Here is a 20,060-nt window from a genome sequence, read left to right as displayed (position 1 = left end):
AAATCCTATGAGATAACTTTATATCCTATGACACTGCTTTAAATACCTTATTTAAATCCTATGACACTACTTTAAATACCTTATTTAATCCTGACAAAAATCCTATGAGATAACCTACTATATAAGGAAAATGAGGCTGAGAAGTTCACTTCCCGAAATTCACAGTTAATGTGACAGAGTTGGATCAGACTCTAGATTCTGAACTCTAACCCACTACTGTCCCCTCAAATAAGATGTTTCCATAAAGCATTTCCAAGAACTACCCTGAGAACTAAAAGTTGAGGCCAAGATAAATGTAAGGGTCAGAGTAACAGAAAGAAAAACAGAGTCACTTTAAGAGAAATTCACCCAGTCTTGGCAGATGATTGGTGGAGAGGCAAACCATGAACTCTGACTTCTCAGTCTTACCTGGCACCCTACCAGCTGCTGTTCCACCACCTGCTGCATGTCTGCGTTTAATGTTTCCGGCTCAAATGCCACGTTGGCTTGTTGCAGCCACAGCTCCAGCTCGGCCACCTGGGTCTTGCAGGCATGCAGGACTTCTGTGGGCTCCGGCCTAGTTTTCTCCACCCTGGGCTCCAAACCTCCTTGCGCGTCAGAAGAGTCCAGAGTGGCAGCCTCGATAGGAGGTGTGGTGCCCTAAGAGAAATCCAAAGATAAGCCAGGGAGTCCAAAGTTTTCAGACTTGGGCCTATGAAGACCTGGGAACCTGCAACATTTCTCCAGTTAAAAGAAATAAAATCAGGACAGAAGAAGGAAGAAAGAAAAGAGAAATGCACCTCCACATTCATAGCAACAATCACGTGACCTGGTGCCACAGGTTTCCAAGCAGCCGATCTGCGAGTACACAGGTACAGTATTCCCGGGCACAGAGGACGCGAACAGGCTCACAGTTCACTACCCGGTGAGCCCCAGGAGACAGGTGAGAATGTGAGTGACAGGGGGTGTGTGTGTCTGAAACATTTAAGGGAATTGGCCAGTGTTTAGCGTTACGTGACACATGATTAAGCAATGCTTACATTGCTGCACACTCTATTCAAACAGAAAAACAAAACAAAACAGAACACGATCTTTACATCCCAGCAGGGATACAATAAAACATACCACATAATTTTAACTTAACATCTTCTCAAAGAGTTAATTATAAAAATTTTAGCTTTTTAAAAACATACATGGTATCACTCATCTAAACTTTTCCCTAATAAAAACAACTTGAGTCAAGTAATGAACTTCAGTAGAGTAACCTGGTAACTGTTTTCCTATTCCTCAGAGGGAATCCCCACAATACTTTCCCCTTCTGCATACTCAAATATGACTGAGTTAAGGACTAGAGGCTCATAGTATAAAGAAAGTGTGGTGTGTTCTTTTTACATTGAAATAACTGGGCTGTTATCAACTCAATAGAAAATTTTCTCCCAGATACCAAATGAAAGTATTCCAGTAATTACATATTAGGTATGTTCAACCTGGAGGCAAAAGACAATTTGATACAGAGATGTATTTACCTCCCACTGTATTATCTATCCTTCCCTAGAATATGGAAAGAGTAACATTGATACTTCTAGAGAAATTCCCTTAGGAATAAGGATTTGTGTTTTGCTGTATAAACTTTTTGGTCTCAATAAATATTTTATTGATTATGATAAGATACAATGTTTTCTATAAGACTCTGTTAACATGTTAGCATGTTAACATGTTAATAAAATGAAATTCTGGCCAAGTGATGATCTTTGAATGGGAGTTGATTGCAAATGTACACCCTAAATCAAATGCACATTCCCCAGTGTTTATGAAATTTTGTTTAGACATAGAACTTTCAGTGTACAAGAGTGAACAAAATTGGTAGGTGGTGACAAACACGTGCCGGGCATGAGAATCCTGTTCCTTTTCATGCACACTGAAGAGTATTACGAAAGCTGGTCTGGCACAAGTGTCTCTGGGTTGTACTTTTTACCTTTCACCATCTATTATCTTCACATACATTTGCTGTTTTCTGCCAAAATGCCATTTCTTCCCTGCCTTCATTAATCTATTATTATAATTTTCTTCAATAATCACCTTCTCAAGGAAACTTTTCCTTGCATTGTACTTTTTCTGAACTTCATATATAGTCAGGTCTATGCTTGGATTCACCTGTTTTAATTTTCTTTTTTAATCCTGATTTTTTTTTTTTCCTTTCTTGAGACAGAGTCTCCCTCTGTCACCTAGGCTGGAGTGCAGTGGCATATTCTCAGCTCACTGCAACCTCTGCCTCCCAGGTTCAAGTGATTCTCCTGTCTTGGCCTCCCAAGGAACTGGGATTATGAGAACACGCCACCATACTTGGCTAATTTTGTACTTTTAGTAGAGGCAGGGTTTTGTCATGTTGGCCAGGCTGGTCTTGAACTCCTGGCCTCAAGTGATCCACCTGCCTAGACCTCCCAAAGTGCTGGGATTACAGGCATAAGCCACAGTGCCTTGCCCTGATTTTTTTTTTTTTTTTTAAAGCAACAGTTGTGTGATTTTGCTTCCAGACATGAAATTCTAGTCATCTGATTAATTCCCTTCTAGTTTTCAGATATTGCTATAGACAAAGATTTTGGGATCCCCTCTCCTTTTTCTGCCACTTGAGAAAACAATCTTTTAATATTAATCTAAGATAATATATTAATATCAATTAATCTGTAATCACAGATTTACCGCCTGCCTTCATTATTTATTCAAAAATTTTATTTGAGCACCTGTTATATGCCACGCACCTTTTTTTTTTTTTTTTTTTGACATGGGGTCTTGCCATGTTGCCCAAGAGGGTCTCTAACTTCTGGGCTCAGGTGATCCTCCTGCCTCGGCCTCTCAAAGTGCTGAGATTACAGACACGAGTCACCAAACCCGGCCCTCCACACGCTTTTCTAAATGACACTATTGAGTTTCTCTGCTTTCTCATGAACTCATCAAATTAATGAGGAAATAAGGAAGCTGCATGACTAATCTGGGTTTTATTTTCTAGTTATTTGAACTTGAAAAGAATCCAAAGGGGAAGAGAAGAAAAAAAGAATATTTCCAACCATAGATCTTCAAGAGCTGAAGGTGGCCTAAGGAACCCACTAGAGATCAGTTCACTCACCTCTTTTTAAAGTCTAAGAAACCCAAGTGCACAGAACATTTAATCAGCCCACATGCCTCCCTTTTTACCATGTTGCTTCTGAGAAGCACCCAAGTTACTTACCCAAGGTCACACAGTTCTGTGATCTTTTAATTCAGAGTTCCCTGGTTTTCTACACAGTAGCACCCCTGTAAAATACCTTCTCTATATGATAGCCCCAAATTCTAAAAGCAAAACTTATTTAAATGGATGTTTTATCATTGTACGCCTTATGGGGGGAGCTAAAAAGTATTACTATAAGTATTTCTTATTAAATAAATATGTCATCTCTAAAGCATAACTGTACATTAATAATAGCTAGCCTTTATTGGGCTCTTAACACAAGCAGGCACTGGGCTAAGCATGACACACAGACCACCACCTTATTTCAAAACTAAAACCTATTATTACTTCTAGTGCACAGATGAGGAAACTGGGCTTAGGGAGGCTATTCAAACTGCCTCCTAGTTGTATGGTCACACAACTAGTAAATAGAATCAAAAGCAATTCCTGCTTTTACTACACTTTGGAATCTACAATTCCACATTCTTGACATAATTTCACCAACCTTTTAGTATCCAAGTTAACTTTTCAGTTGGTGAATCACATTGCTTCATTTCTGCATCAACACATCTCTGATCTAAATAATCAGTGAAGTAATCAGTTAAAATAAAAAAAATTGCAGTTAAAATGCATGTTGATTTTCTGGCTATTGCCACATTTCATGCCAAAATAGCAAACCTTTACATTTTCTCCTTAATATTTCAGTCAATTCTACAAATACCTGCATATCTCCCCCACTGCTTATGAAATGTAAAACTGAGTACCTAAAGTACAGTACTTAACTGCACATGAATAAATGCAAAGCGTGCCCCTGGAATGCCATAGTGGCGGTTTACTCTGAGGTCATGCCTAGCTTGATTTCACATTTTTCCGTACTAAATATTTATCCTTGGTTGTAATACGGGTCAAGAATGACTCAGAATTTTACTAAAAATTATGCAGTTACCATTTGGTCAATACACTTAACCCCTGAAACCAAAGGTTTGTTGAGGCTGATAGAAGGCTGATGACATTGGCTGCCTGGTCTCTGCAGAGTCCCCACTTTCCCTCTCTTCAGTGATGTGCCGTGCCGATGAGACAGAAATGACTAAAAGGCAGGAAGACAGTCACCAAGAGGCATGCAACTTGGAGCCAGTAAAGGAGTCCCTGAATAATCAGAAGTGCACAAATTCCTCCTGTAGTAAAGGGTAACATCCATTTTTCCTGCCCCAAGAATTCCTCCCCAGCAAAAGTTCTGAGTTAAGAAGAAAATACAAATACACACATACATAAATTAGTTTAAAAGAGAGTCACTGGAGCCTAATAGTTCAAAGCTCAGGTTCTAAACTCAGAGTCAGAAAGATCTAGGTTTGAATCCTAGCTTTGCCACTTACTAGCTAAATGACCTTGGGCATAGTACTTCTCTGAGCCTCAGTTTCTCCATCTGTAAAGTGGGGGTAACAGTAATACTTATCTCATAGAGCTGTTGTTAATGATTAAAAGAGATGGTATATGTAAAATCCTAGTACCTGACCCATATTAAATGTTCAGTAAGTATTTTGTTATCCTCCTTTTTCTTCCTCCTCCTCTTTATTGTCGTCATTATCTAGTATCCACATGGTCAGGGAAAAGACCCTAGAGGTCATCCATACCAGCAGAAAGAATATTAAGCAGAATGGCTACTATAGCTAAAACACCAGTGAAGCTACATCTGATTTTTAATTAGGTGTCAAAAATAACATTATGGTGGGAAGATGATTTGAGACCAGGGGTTCAAGACCAGCCTGGGCAACATGACAGAACTGTGTGTCTGAAAAAAATACAAAAATTAGCCAGGCGTGATGGTGTGTACCTGTGGTCCTAGCCACCTGGAAGGCTAAGGTGGGAGGATCACCCGAGCCCAGGAGGTTGAGGCTCCAGTGAGCCATGATTGTGGTCACTGTACTCCAGCCTGGGTGAAGAGTGAGACCATGTCTCAAAAACAAAACAAAACCCAGATTAATTCTGAACAGCAAAAAAACCTACTGACCAGGTCAGCAACTTTCTTAGCATTGCCACTGGGTGTAAACCTCTCACATTTGTCTACCTTCCCAGACATATATTGTTAACAGAGACAGAGAATGAAACGGGGGAGGGAAAGAAAGAAGAGAAAGGAGTAACAATTTGAGAACTAAGAGATATTTTTGAAGACTAGACAAAAGATTGGGAGAAAAAAACATAAATACAACTCGGTATAAAAGAAGAGATGCAATAATTAAACAATAAAAACAGCAAAAACATGCCAATATCTTTTACAGGAGCTATTTGGTGAGACCCATGGAGCTTTAGGTCCAGCTAAACACCAAAATTAACTTGAGAAATAGTACCCATCCCCCCACACCCCGCTATAAGGCGTTCTTGAGAACCACTGAGGTACAAGATTCCAAATTAGGAAGCCAGATTAGAATATTCTGGGTTTGATTCCTTATTCTCCCATTCACTAGCCATATATATATATATATATATATATAAAATATAAATAAATAAATAAATATATATATATATTTTTTAAAGACAGAGTCTTGCTCAATCGCCCAGGCAGGCTGGAGTACAGTGGCGTAATCTTGGCTCACTGTAACCTCCTCCTCCCAGGTTCAAGCGATTCTCATGCCTCAGCCTCTTGAGTAGTTGGGATTACAGGCACGTGCCACCACGCCCGGCTAATTTTTTTATTTTTAGTAGCGATGGGGTTTCACCATGTTGGTCAGGCTGGTCTCAAACTCCTGACCTCAGGCGATTCGCCCGCCTCGACCTCCCAAAGTGCTGGGATTACAGGCTTGAGCCACCACGCCTGGCCCACTAGCTATATTTTTATTCCCTGAATTTTGATTTCTTAATTTGTAAACATACGGTAGGGATGAACCTACCTTATACAGTCTGAGGGTTAAACGGATGACTATAAATGCCTTTTATGTAACAGGCTATTAATCAATACCTTCTCTACTTTCTTTGCCCCCATAAGTTCTACCTACAGATTAAAGAAGTAGTCATCAACGGAAAGACTATTTTATGTTCACAAATGGTAAACGAGTGAAAAACGTCTAATTCTCTATGCCATGTCTATTGTCTTTGTAAATATCTGATGACAAGTCTTCCAGTTCTACAGCTTGATGGCACATACCTTCATATGTTAAAGTTCACAAGGAACACTTGGCTTGATGTACAAGGTATTGCAGGACACAGAACCCTGGTCATCTCTAGGTGCTAGTCCAGCTATCTGAGCAGCTTACTTATTACCAACCGGGACTTACCTCTTCTGTTTGGTTGGGCCTTAGGGAACATTCTGGGCCTTGCACAGTGTTTAGTGAGTCTGGTGTGAGGATCTGTGCCATGGAATTATCACAGGTGCTTATTTTCCCATATGCTTCCTGTAAAGAAAAGAATCAGAGCTCCAGAAAAGGTCCTGCCCTGGTGCCACATGAGTTCTTCCTTCTGTGCCTGCTCATTTAACAAACTACCTGCTTGCAAAAAAAGTCAGGTACAATTAGAAAAAAGTTTGTTCCTTAGAGAAAAAATCAGCTTCCCCAAGATTGTCTTTATTTGAAAGACTTACATTCTCCAAACTTCTCTTCTTAATGAGCACATAAAGAATCTAGAGAATTAGGTACTTAAGTAGATTTTTCCAGAAGTATGCTTTGTCTCGTTGAATAATTCTTTAAAAGTACGTCCTTATGAAAATTTAAATTACATGGCCAGGTGTGATGTCTCACACCTACAATCCCAGCACTTTGGAAGGCCAAGGCAGGAGAATTGCTTGTGCTCAGGAGTTTGAGACCAGCCTGAGCAACATGGTAAGATCCTGTCTCTACCGAAACAAACAAACAAACAAACAAACAAACAAATAAACACTTAATTATATGATAAAGGTCACATTTCAAATAGTGGGGAAAAGGTGAATTTATTCCATTTAGGAACAACTACGAAGGCATTTGATGAAAAATATAAGTAGAATTATTGTATTACTCCTAACAATAAATTCGTTATGAAAAATATATCTAGAATCCTTGTATTACCCCAACAATAAATTCTCATTGTATTCTCCAAGTTATACCATAAAAATTCTAGGTGTGGGGAAACATGACAAGAAAGGAAAATAACATTAGTATTGACTACATAAAAAAAAATAATATGCACCACAAAAGATACCATAATCTAAGTTAAAGAGAAATAACAAACTGGGATAACTATTATACAGTATTAATATTCTTTTTTTCTTTTTTTTTTTTTGAGATAGAGTCTCGCTCTGTCGCCCAGGCTAGAATGCAGTGGCTTTATCTCGGCTTTATGCAAGCTCCACCTCCCGGGTTCACACCATTCTCCTACCTCGGCCTCCCCACTAGCTGGGACTACAGGTGCCCGCCACCACACCCGGCTAATTTTTTGTATTTTTAGTAGAGACGGGGTTTCACCATGTTAGCCAGGATGGTCTCGATCTCCTGAACTTGTGATCCGCCCACCTCAGCCTCCCAAAGTGCTGGGATTACAGGCGTGAGCCACTGCGCCTGGCCAATATTCTTAATATATTAGTTACTCTTATAAATAATAAGGAAAACATCAACCCTTACATAGAAAAACAGTCAAATGGTAGGAACAAGCAAGTCGCAAAAGAAGAGTTACAAAAGCCAATAGGCATCTAAAGACGTACTCAATATTCTTAGAGCATAAATTAATTTAAACCACTGGCTAAGTTTGGCTAAGACTGACAATATCAAAAATCAGCTTAGGGGTCAGGAAATGCAATTCCGTGTATACCTAGGAGAAACAGAATTGGTACAGTCTTTCTTTTTTTCTTTTTTTTTTTTTTTTTTTTTTTGAGATAGGTCCTCACTTTGTCATCCAGGTTGCGGTGCAGTGGCGCAATCTTAGCTCACTGCAGCCTTCATCTCCCAGGCTCAAGTGACCCTCCCGCCTCAGTCTCTGGAACTATAGGCACCCGCCACTGCGCCTGGCTAATTTTTATATTTTTTACAGAGACAGGGTTTCACTATGTTGCCCAGGCTGGTCTTGAAGTCCTGAGCTCAAGCTGTCTACCCACCTCAGCCTCCCAAGGTGCTAGGATTACAGGCATGAGACACTGTGCCTAGCTTGGTATAAACTTTCTAGAAGGCAGTTTGAAAATGCGTGTCACATTTTAAATGGATATATACTCTGATTCAGCAAGCCTTCTTTTAAGGTTAACTAAAGTTAAGCAATGGGAAAATGACATGTACACAAAGAATTAACACAATGTGGGAGAAGGCATGTGGATATTATAATCAACCAACCTTGATTGCTCTACCTGCAAGTTGTGTGATCTCGGACAAATTAACCTGAACTCTCTGAACCTCAGTTACTTCACCTTTAAAATGGGAATAGAAACTATCTCACTCACGCTTGCAATTTAGTCACATATATATGGCATTTAGCATTTCCTAACAAAATGTTAGTGTCTTTTCAGCTTCTTCTACTGAAAACAGTGACTGCTATCAGAAAGGTATAAACCAAGAACTAAAGGTAGAGATTAGATAAAATCAGAAAGGTAGGTAGGGATCAGGAAAATCTGGAATACCAGGCTAAGTTTGCATTTTCTTCAGTAGATAATCAGATTCCATGAAGAATTTTAAGCTGAGGTTTAGCATGATTGGTTTTAGGAAAAATCATCAGTATTTTACAAGATGTATTAGGAAAAACAATTGGAAATTGTAAACCAATTAGAGGGCTACTTCAAAAGTCCAGGGAAGTAATAAGAATTGCTTGAAATAAGACGATAGCAAAAATAATGGGAGAAGAGGTTGTACACAGTGAATGGACATCATTGGCCACTGACAGGATGTGAAAGGTGAGAGAAATGAGGCACCTAATAGAACTCCAAAGTTTATCTCTGAGAAAATAATGGCACCATCAGCAGACATTGAGAAATTAGTAAGAGGAGCAAGCTTTGAAGGAAAGTTGGTAAAATGGGTTTGAGTTGGAGAAACTCCATCCCAAAAACGTCTATCAGGAGGATAGAAACGTAGAATAGATTTATAGATTTAAGGGAAAGGCCAAGACTAGAGATTTAGTTTGGTAATCACTGGCATAGAGGTGACCACAAAGCTCTCAGAGGAAATAAAATTGCCCTGAAAGAAAACAGACAGCCTGGGCGCAGTGGCTCACACCTGTAATCCCAGCATTTTGGGAGGCCAAGGAGGGTGGATCATCCGAGGTCAAGAGTTCAAGATCAGCCTGGCTAACATGGCAAAACTCTGTCTTTACTAAAAATAAAAAAATTAGCCAGGTATGGTGGCAGGTGCCTGTAATCCCAGCTGCTCGAGAGGCTGAAGCAGGAGAATCGCTTGAACCCAGGAGGCAGAGGTTGCAGTGAGCTGAGATCGCACCACTGCACTCCAGCCTGGGCGACACATCGAGACTCTGTCTCAAAGAAAAAGAAAACAGGGAGAAGGAAGAAGGCAGAACATTGGGGGAATGCCTAGCATCACAGACGAAAGAGAAAGAGGGGCAAGAAAAGGAGATGGAGGAGGGACTAGAGGTAGAAGGGACAGGGAAGAACAGAATTAAGAAAGTTAAAGGAACACCACAGTTAAAGAAGGAAGAGGTGGTCAATCCCAGAGAGGTCAACAAGGATTAGGACTAATAAAAGGGCACTAAATTGGTGCTCCAGAAATCAATGGCAGTTTAAGCACAGCCAGAGGCTGTGCTTGGGTAAAACAGTGCAGTGAAGCTTTTAGCTGCTCTATCTGTTTGGTCAGTTTGGATTTTCACATATATGGAGTTTTCTTCAAAAAAAGTACTCTCCTGTTATCACTGAGTACAAAACAGAAATAGAACCAAGCAGGGGCTCACTAAGGCTGTCTTTGCGTTTGTGCAAAGGTGATGTCAGAAGCTTTCAAAGATTCACGGTAGCCAAGAGAGAGAAGCAACCTAAGTGTCCATCAGCTGATGAATGGAGAAAGAACGCATGGCATATATATACAACGGAGTACTATCCAGTCTTCAAAATGAAGGAGATTCCATCATTTGTGACAATATGGATAAACCTAAAGACATTATGTTAAGTGAAATAAGCCAGGCACAGAATGATAAATACCGGATGATCTAATTTACATGTGTAATCTAAAAATACGGACTGCATAGAAGCAGAGAATAGGGTGGTGGCTACCAGGGCTGTTGGGGTGGAGGGTCAGGGCTGAGAGAAGGCCTGGGGAAACGATAGTCAAAGGATACAAAATTTCAGTTGAACAGGAGGAATAAATTCAAGAGAATCTATGTATAACATGGCAATTATAGTTAACAATAATGTATACTTAAAAGTTGCTAAGTGACTAGATTTTAGGTATTCTAATTACTGAAAATATGACAAATATGTGAGGTAATGCATATGTTAATTAGCTTGATATAGCCATTTCAAATGTATACACATTCAAAACATGTTGTATACCATAAATATATACAATTGTTGTCAGCTAAAAAAAAAAAAATTCAGCCCATTGCAGGTTCCCTCCCTAAGCATTCCTTTAAACAAGATAGTTCTTTACTACCCTTATTTTTATTCCTTGTCTGAGCTACAAATGGGCATTTTAAAGGTTTAGGCAGTGCTGACTGAAAAACAAAGAAAGTAAAGGGGAAAGAGAGGAAGCAAAGTTAACATAGAAAGTCGGGCAACATGGTGAAACCCCGTCTCTACTAAAAATACAAAAAATCAGCTGGGCGTGTTGATGTGTGCCTGTAATCCCAGCTACTTGGGAGGCTGAAGCAGGAGAATCGCTTGAACCTAGGAGGCAGAGGTTGCAGTGAACTGAGATCATACCACTGCACTCCATCCTGGGCAACAGAGCAAGACTCTGTCTCGGGGGTGTGGGGGAAAGAAAGTCATGCAAAAATAGATCTCTGCTCCCCCCTACCCTCATAACCCCTAAGTGTGGTTGATATGCCCAGCATTACCTGAACAATTGTTCCAGAGGATGAGGAAGCTCTGTCTTCTTCCATGTCCTTGTCATGCTTCCAAAGTGAAGACCAAGACTGAGGAGATGGCTCTGCCTTCTCATCTCCATTCTATCACAGTAATCGATTGGTTAGCAAAGGGAAGAGCTTCCCTTCCTGTCATAACTGGTGCCCTACTCACTCACCTCTTTTATACCAGACTCAACTTATCAGGTGGTGTAACCACAGCCCTTTATTGCAGCCCTCCCCCATTTTTTTAATCTGTATTTTTTGCTAACTATATCATGTTTACAAATGTAGCTGCTCTTCCTAAAGCCTAGAACATACTTTTAAAAGTAGGGGCTCGGCTCATATCACACAAAGGAAATCTTTAAAACGGTGCTTTTAGGAACTTAATCTGCTTTGATCAATGTAACGTTAAATGGTATCTTTGAGGCCAGGCACTGTGACTCACACCCGTAATCCCAGCACTTTGGGAGGCTGAAGTGCACGGATCACTTGAGTCCAGGAGTTGGAGGTTGCAGTGAGCACCACTACACTCTAGCTTGGGCAACAGAGTGAGATGCTGTCTCTAAATAAATATTTAAAAATATGTAACAGTTAGAAAAATTAAAATGCTATCTTTAAAATTACAGCCTCATGGGTATAAGAAAAAATGTTCAACATCACTAAACACCAGGGAAATGCAAATTAAAACCATAGTGAGATACTACTTTATACCTGTTAGAATGGCTTATATCAAAAAGATAAAAAAAATAACAAGTGGTCATGAGGATGTAGAGAAAATAGAACCCCTGAATACTGAATACTGTCAGTGGGAATGTAAATTGGTACAGTATCGAGGTTCCTCAAAAAATTAAAAATAGAACCAGCAATCCCACTACTGAGTATATATCCAAAGGAAAAAACTCAGTATGTCAAAGAAACATCTGCACTCCCATGTTCAATGCAGCACTGTTCACAACAACCAAGATACGGAATTAACCTAAGTGTCCACCAACAAAAGAACGGATAAAGAAAATGTGGTTATATATACATAGTGAAATACTATTTGGCCTTAAAAAATAAGGAAATTCTGTCATTTGCAACAACATGGGTAAATTTAGAGGATCTTCTGTTAAATGAAATAATCCAGGCACAGGAGGACACATACCACATCATCTCCCTTCTATGTGGAATGTAAAAAAAAAAAAAAAAAACTCATAGAAGCAGAGAATAAAACAATGGTTACCAGCGACCAGGGATTACAAAAATGTTTGTCAACAGGCATTAAAAAAAAGGGCACAGGAGGAATAAGTTCAAGGGATCTTTTGTATATCATGGTGACTATAGTTAATATATGTTTGAAAATCACAGAGAGTGTAGATTTTAAGTGTTCTCATTATCAAAAAAAATGGTATGTGAGGTAATGTGTATGTTAATTAGCTCAATTTAGCCATTCCACAATGCATATATATATATACTGTATCAAAACATCATACATATCATAAATATATATAATTTTTTTTTGAGACCGAGTTTTGCTCTTGTCACCCAGGCTGGAGTGCAATGGCATCATCTTGGCTCACTGCAACCTCTGCCTCCTGGGTTCAAGTGATTCTCCTGCCTCAGCCTCCCGAGTAGGGGGAAATGTAGGCGCGTGCCACCACACCCGGCAAATTTTTTTGAATGTATACAATTTTTACTTGTCAATTTTTTTTTTTTTAAATCACAGCTTGATGAACATGTACTTTTTTGTTGCTGACAAAGACAACACTATAAACATCAGCTCAGAAGCAAATACACGTCTCAAACTAACATCGTACTGAAGTCACTCTTTTCTGGTCCCTGGTCCCTCCATTATTCTCTGCCATGAAGGGGTATAAGTTGTCTGATGGTCACAGAGCACAGTAAAGTTTAACTCTTCCTTGTCACAGTTCCACCATGTCCTAGCGACACACTCTAGGATAAGAGGTCTGTTTTGTGTGACAGTGGAGTTACTTAACCATCTATAAAATGAGCCCAAAAAGTATCTGGTGGTTACGTGTGAGTCACAAAAACTGTAAGTTGCTTCAATTTTCTTCCTTTTGTCATAAGACCCATTGCAACTTATTTTTTTCAAGTATGAAATGGAAACTGATGTCAGAAAAGACAACTGAAAATGTCTCTTTCAACCAGTTATAATTAAGTAGTATAAATTCTTAGTTTGAGTTGCTAACACAACTCTCTGTGTCATTGGAAATGCTGTTTTAGACCAAAAGAGTAATTGAAATGTGGAAAAATACAGTTCTAAAAATGAGACCAGGAGTGCCAAACAAACAGCGTGCTCTCAAAACTTCAGAGAAAGTCCTCAGAAATCAGGTTACTACAGAGAACTTCTTCACCTTCTCCCATATGCCAACGAGAGTGCCTGAATTACATTCATCTCACTCTTACATGGTGAAGTAGGTTTCCATACACTTAAACATTAATAACGTAAGAGAACTACTTCAATCATCCTTTTAAAATATCAACATTAATTTAAAAAATTCTTATTTTCCATTCACTTTAAGATCTTTTCATTGACTTCTTTTAGAGGCCTGGCTCTAACAAACTTTAACAAGAAAATCATTTCCCTTACTTCACTCTTCACGGAACTTTCTTCCACCTCTTCCTCGACTGCTGCCAGGTAAGACATGGAGCCTCTTCTGTTCAACTGAAAGGCACAGGACAAGAATACCTGCAGTCTGCTTGCCAGTCAACATCACCAAGATCCCTGTCCGGCTGCATTTTTATGTAGCTAATTTTTTATCCACTGTATTGAAGATGTCCACCCCCACAAGGAGGCTCTGTCTCCTGCTCCATTCAGCTCCTCCAGCCGGATATCCCGTCAGTCAAACCTTAGGTCTTGATATTTTCATGGCCCCCTGTGACCCCTCATCAAACAATTAAAGAATGTGATTCATTGATGTGAATGCAGAGAAGACTTAGGCACTGGGCCCTTCTTAAGTCTGCAAAGGGCTGACTTTTCCATACGAAGATACTTCAAAGGGAGGCTAGATCGATCTGCCTGTGAAATTTTATAAGCGTGTCCTAAAGTAATTCAGGCGTTAAGAATTCTGGGTGGAGTCCAGAACAGGCACACCCTGAGGATTTATATTCACTAGTAAACAACTTCAGGTTGAGTATTTCCACTTCTAAAAATTCCTTTACTACAAGCCATAGATATAGATGCCACAGGTCGTTCAGGTGGAAAACACTATCCATTAATGCTCTTGTGGAGTGTGGGGCCAGCATTAACCTAAAGTCATACCCACCTTCTGCTCAGAAGCATCTCTCTCCGCCACTCCACCCTCCTCTGATGCTACAGCTGGCAGCCTATCTCTTTCTACTTCTTGTTCTTGCTTCAAATGCTGGTGAAGGTTTAGTACGGTGGCCTTCAGGTCCACCAACAGGTCTTCTTTTTTTTGGTTCAAACTCAGAATCTGTTTTTCCATATCTTCGATTTCTCCCTGTGTAGAAAGAGTGTTTGCATAGGTTTGAGAAGTCTGAGGCCTCTGCGGGCCCAGAACAGCTCGCTTCCTGTGGTACAAGGGCTGAAGATTTTTCTCTGCTGTTTGGTTTACAAAGCCAGAAGCTAGTCTCTGGTACAGTATAGCTCTTTCCACCCTGGCTGCATTTCCAAAGGTCCTGTGTAGGGTTTATAAGCTATAGGATGCCTCAGCCTTACCAGAGACCTTGTGAATCAGAATCCCTGGGGGTTAAGCCAAAGTATGGAAACTTGTAACATGCTCCACAGATGACTGTGGTGTGCGGCCAGGGTTGGGAGCTATTGCTCCAGTGGCTAGCTACAGGACTGAGAGAACCAGGATCCACAGGGGAGGGCCCAGGAGTCTGCACACTAACTAACACCACACAAGTGCCTTATGCATACTTCCCATTGTGTCCCAAAGCATATTAAAAATGCATGTCCCCAGGAGACATGTTCCCATGTCTCTCCAGGAAATTCTTAAGCAGACTAACATTTGGGAACCACTGAGAGAAAATGAAGATAGAAATCTCATTCTTTTATTATCATCTCTGAAGACTTCTTTGGTATTACTAAATTCATTTTTTTTTAAAGCACAGTCTATTCTGCTCAATCATTTACTTTTTCTACAGTAAAATCTTCCTACTAATAAACAAATAAGGTTACCATGTAGTATAACTTATTATGGGAATGATGGACAGATGATCCCAACCTTCATAATGTTACTTTTAACATTTGTATTATTGACATGTGCAAATAAAATTTCTTATACATGGCAGATATGCAGATGCCCAGTGTCTGTCTGAGATGATTATAGGATTATAGATTCTTAGATTTGGAAGAAATAGCAGGTGACAAATACACTAACATTCTCCTCTCTAGCACCTCTGAGAGATGTCATTCAACTTGTCTGAGGTCCTGAAGTGAGTGCTGCATCAGAAGCAGTCTGTTCCTTTTTAGAAAACCTTCATGTGTTTGAAATTTGTTTCTAATATATTCCTTAAACCCCTATTCTTTCCTCCTTCTTTCTTCCTTTCTTGCTGTTGGTTCATCCACCCACCCATCCTACAGATAGTCACAGAAGCATTAATTTTCTTACAGAACAGAGAAACGTAATCTGTCTCCACCTGCAAGGCAGAGTTCTAAAGGCCAGAGAAAGAAGGTGATTTGTCCAAAGCTGCAGCTAGCACACAGCAGAGCACAGGCCTGGGCTTTCTCCTGGCTCTACCGCACACATTCCTATGCCAATACCCCTACTGTGTCTGAAGTCAAAATTTCTGTGATTGCTTTTGGGAAATAATAATTGTTTGACTTAAATCTGAGTTGGCTGTATTTTGTGTTCCACTTTCAATAAACAGTCAACTTTAGAGGTACACTGCCTCCCGACAAGAGCGATACTATAGCCACTAGAATAACAGAAACAGAGTAGAGGCACAGTCCTACATGGAGCAGCTGCTCTCAAAGCAGCATCTGCAGAACCCTGGCCACAGTCCATAAGGTCCAGATCATTTTCATAACACTAAAATGCTATTTGCCTTTTATACTGTGCTGACATTTGCACTGATGGCATAAAAGCAATGGTGGGTAAAACTACTGGCACCTTATATGAATCAAGGCATGCACGCCAAGTATATTAGTTGTTACTGGGTTCTTCACTTTGATGTATTTATAGTAAAAAAATTTCCATTTTCCTTAAGAATGTCCCTGATAAAAATATGTGTCTTAGTTTATTTGTGCTGCCATAACAGAATATCTGTGACTGGGTAATTTATAAAGAACAGAAATGTATTTCTCACAGTTCTGGAGACTGGGAAGTCCAGGATCAAAGTACTGGGGGGTTTGGTGTCCAGTGAGGGCTGTTCTCTGTTTCTAAGATGGTGCATTGAATACTACATCTTCCTGAAGGGAGGCTTGTCATGTTCTCACATGGCACAAAGCAGAAGGGCAAAAATGGGTGAATTCCCTCCCTCAAGCCCTTTTCTGAGGGCACCTAATCCCATTCATGAGGGAGGAGCCCTCATGACTCAATCACCTCCCAAAGGCCACACCTCCTGATACTGCTGTGTTGGTGATCAAGTTTCAACATGAATAAAAATGTTGGGGGGGGGGCAACATTTTTTGGGAGGACAAAAACATTCAAACCACAGCAGTATATATTTTCACTATTCTTTGTGAAAAAATGGAAAGTATGCATATGGCACTTCTGCTGCATACCAAGGGCCAATGGTTGAGAAAAAGCACTTATGCTACTGTTTGAGTTGTAAGCTGAACTATCCTTTTTATTCACAGAACACTATTTTTACTTGAAAAAAAAGTCAGCTGATAAACTGTATTGCTTTCTTTAAATATTAAAAGATTTTTTTCTGAAGAGATAGGTGTTAATATTAACAAGTACGATTCAAAGAAATATTGACTCTTGAAATGTGTCAACATTTGGAAGATCTGCATAACTCAGTTAATCAGGATTTTCCAAGTGATTGAGCGTGATGTTATAAAATCATGCATTGTTAGAAGATCCATTCGAAGTACAAAGTAGACCAGTAAATTTAATGTAAGAACATATAAAGTTCATTGACATGGGTTCAGATTCCATTTTACAATTAATATGTAATTTGCACTTGTTGGGTTTTAGTATAGTTTCAAAGAAAAATGTCCACAATTATTCAAAAGGACTATTAAAATATCCCTCCATCTTCCAAGTGCATGTCTTTGAGAGGCTGGATTGTCTTCACATACTTAAAACTACATGCCTCAACAGATCAAATGCAGAAACATAAGAATCTGTCTATTAGGTGGGTGCCAAAGTAATTGTGGTTTTTGTCATTACTTTCAATGGCAAAACCGGAATTACTTTTGCACTGACCTAATATTAAACCAGATATTAAAGAGATTACAAATACATAAAACAATGTCACTCTTCTCATTACTATTTGTTTTAGAAAATATAACTACTTAAAAAAATGTTATTTCTACTCCAGCCTGGGTAACACAGTGAGACCTCATCTCTAAAAAAAGAAATGAGAATAATAAAAATAGTTATTCCTATTAAAATATAGTGGGTTTATTATTGTCGCTTAAAAACTAAATGAATGTTTTTACATTTCTGAGTTTTAATTTCATTATCAATGGATATAATTCATATAAACAAAAGCTCTTTGGGGTCCCTGATTTTTTAGCATAAGGGGAAATCTAATATTTTTACAATATTGAGTCTTCATTACTGATTGGGAATTATTGATCCACCATTTAACAGCTGTGTCATCTTGTACTCTCCTGTACTTCACTGTAGATGTCAAATCACTTGCCCCAGGTCTCACAGCTGGCAAGTAGTGTTACCTTCCTTTGAGTACCATATTAATTGCTTGTCTGCATCAATTTGATGGCAAGAAAAAAAGCAGCTCTCTATTACTCCTACCATACAATCAGGTTTTTTGTTGTTGTTGTTGTTTATGGAAATGTTACTTCAAAAACAAAGTAATAGATTAAAAATTAATAGGTTAAAGTAATAGGTTAAAAAACCTAGCAATAGGTTATCATGCAAACCATTGTAACTGAATCTACATGACACTGTTAATTCTGACATATGGCAATATGTTAGTATGGCAATACTGCTTAGAATATGGAATTCTTTATTACAATAGTATTCAGGGTCTTCACTGCTGAAGCCCAGCCTGCCCACACTGCCTGACTCTATCCCAGAAAGTCAGGTGGTCCAAATATCCTGTATGTTATATCAGGTTCTTTGGTACTAGAGCAAATTCAGATCAAAATGCATCAAGCTGAGGCCAAGGGCACTTAAAAAGCCCTCCATTAAAGGAGGAGATGTGGCAGCCCTGGCTCAGTTTCTGGGGTTAGGGTTGCCCAGGCTACAAACGGATAAGGCTTCTCTTGATTAAACATCAGGGGCTACAATTTTATCACTTTTTAGTAATGATAATTATATAATCATCTATTTTATGAAATAGGGATGGAAAGTAAACACACACAGAAATACCTTCAATTGTTACAGAGAAATAGGAACTTACACTGTACCACTAGAAAGGCAACTAGACACCAAAGCCTTAGTAAGTATTAAATAAATGGACGGATGGACAAATGAAACATACCTTTATGAATGAAAGAAACATACCTGTAGTTGTGGCAGCTTGGCAGCTTGGTCTGGTGACATATGTTCAAGGGAGAACTGAGCTGAATAATTATTTAAGATCTGTTTCAAATTTTCTATTTCTTCATCATATTCATTGGTCTGTTTTATGACTACCTATAAAATAACCCCCACAAAAAAGAATATTTGTCATAATCTAAGCAGATTAATGGACTATTCTCATTGTTTAGCTCCACAGAAGTTTTAATCACTCATGGCAAATATGCACCCATTGAGATTTCAATAGGACGTGGTAGCCTAAACAGAGAGAAGAATGTTTGCAAAGCTGACACCTGATCTTCTTGCTCTACTAGATGCCAGAGCACCTTGGGCAGTGCTTAAAGTACAAGTCTCACTGGACACACCTTTGCTCTTAAGTATTTCCAGTCCAGTGGGTTTATTCTGGAAAGCATTTTATGGCATGTTAACATAAAGTTGCTAACTTTTGAGAATTTACTGACAAGTCACACACACCATTTTAATACATATTCCATGGCGGGGGGGGGCAGGCTTTCCGCATAGAAAGGTGACATAACTGATTCAGACAGAACAGAGCATGTGATGTCAGTGATGATGGGTTTTCCCGGTCCAGACTCATCTTCACCTGGTACCCCTTGGGATCAGTGATGTGTATTTTATGAGTAAGAGGCTGAGGGTTCAAGAACATTCTGAATTTGCAGAATAAGGCAAAACTAACCAGAACAATACCTGGCATCTAGTGTTAGGGGAGCAGCAAAGCTCTGACCTATCTGGGGACTAAATAGTATGATTAAGTATGATGAAAAACAAAGAAACAGACTTCAAAAGAAAAACTAGATACTTCTTTGGTATGCTACATAGTGAAGCAAAATGCCTTTTAAAACTACAAAGTTTCTAGCCAACACGGAATTCTTCCTTGTATTTTCTTTAATATTTAACCATAATTTTAGCTGTAGGCTGGAAATGAATAACTATGTTCACTGTGCACATCTGCTCCCCAGCCCTCAATAATGAACTACATCCTGTTACTCCTCACAAAAGTAATTTGTCTTATTTTCTACAATGAGGGCACTTACAACATCTAAAGTAGAAATCAAAGGAAATGTACCATATTCTAATGATTGTCATCACCACTGTCTTCCTTAGCTTTGAAATATCTGAGGGGACATCTGATTGCCACCAGCACAATGAGATGGAAAATTTGAGCAGCACAGTTTGATACCTAACTTGGCACAAACTAGAAGTTCCTCTTCTATTTCACCCCTTTCATCTGTGAAGAAGCCACTTGAAAGCATAGTTAGGACTGTGGCTTTCTTCTTCTGACCAGG

At 39.3% G+C, this 20,060-nt stretch overlaps 1 protein-coding gene across 16 annotated transcripts in view; it reads right to left on the bottom strand.

Annotated features, from left to right (window-relative positions):
* The window catches only part of SYNE2 (spectrin repeat containing nuclear envelope protein 2), a 374,252-nt gene that overhangs the window by 112,507 nt on the left and 241,685 nt on the right, over nucleotides 1-20,060 (bottom strand). For all 16 annotated transcript variants that reach the window (XM_037984103.2, XM_037984105.2, XM_037984100.2 and 13 more), the window contains 6 exons: nucleotides 18,739-18,870; nucleotides 14,398-14,592; nucleotides 13,722-13,796; nucleotides 11,123-11,233; nucleotides 6,454-6,570; nucleotides 409-639 (listed from right to left, as the gene is read on the bottom strand). In XM_037984103.2, coding sequence (XP_037840031.2) covers nucleotides 409-639; nucleotides 6,454-6,570; nucleotides 11,123-11,233; nucleotides 13,722-13,796; nucleotides 14,398-14,592; nucleotides 18,739-18,870 — 861 coding nt within the window. The remainder of the gene's footprint in view (nucleotides 1-408; nucleotides 640-6,453; nucleotides 6,571-11,122; nucleotides 11,234-13,721; nucleotides 13,797-14,397; nucleotides 14,593-18,738; nucleotides 18,871-20,060) is intronic.

The sequence above is a fragment of the Chlorocebus sabaeus genome, chromosome 24 (assembly GCF_047675955.1).
Source record: "Chlorocebus sabaeus isolate Y175 chromosome 24, mChlSab1.0.hap1, whole genome shotgun sequence".
Taxonomy (NCBI): Eukaryota; Metazoa; Chordata; class Mammalia; order Primates; family Cercopithecidae; genus Chlorocebus; species Chlorocebus sabaeus.
This window is presented reverse-complemented; position numbering and strand designations above follow the sequence as displayed.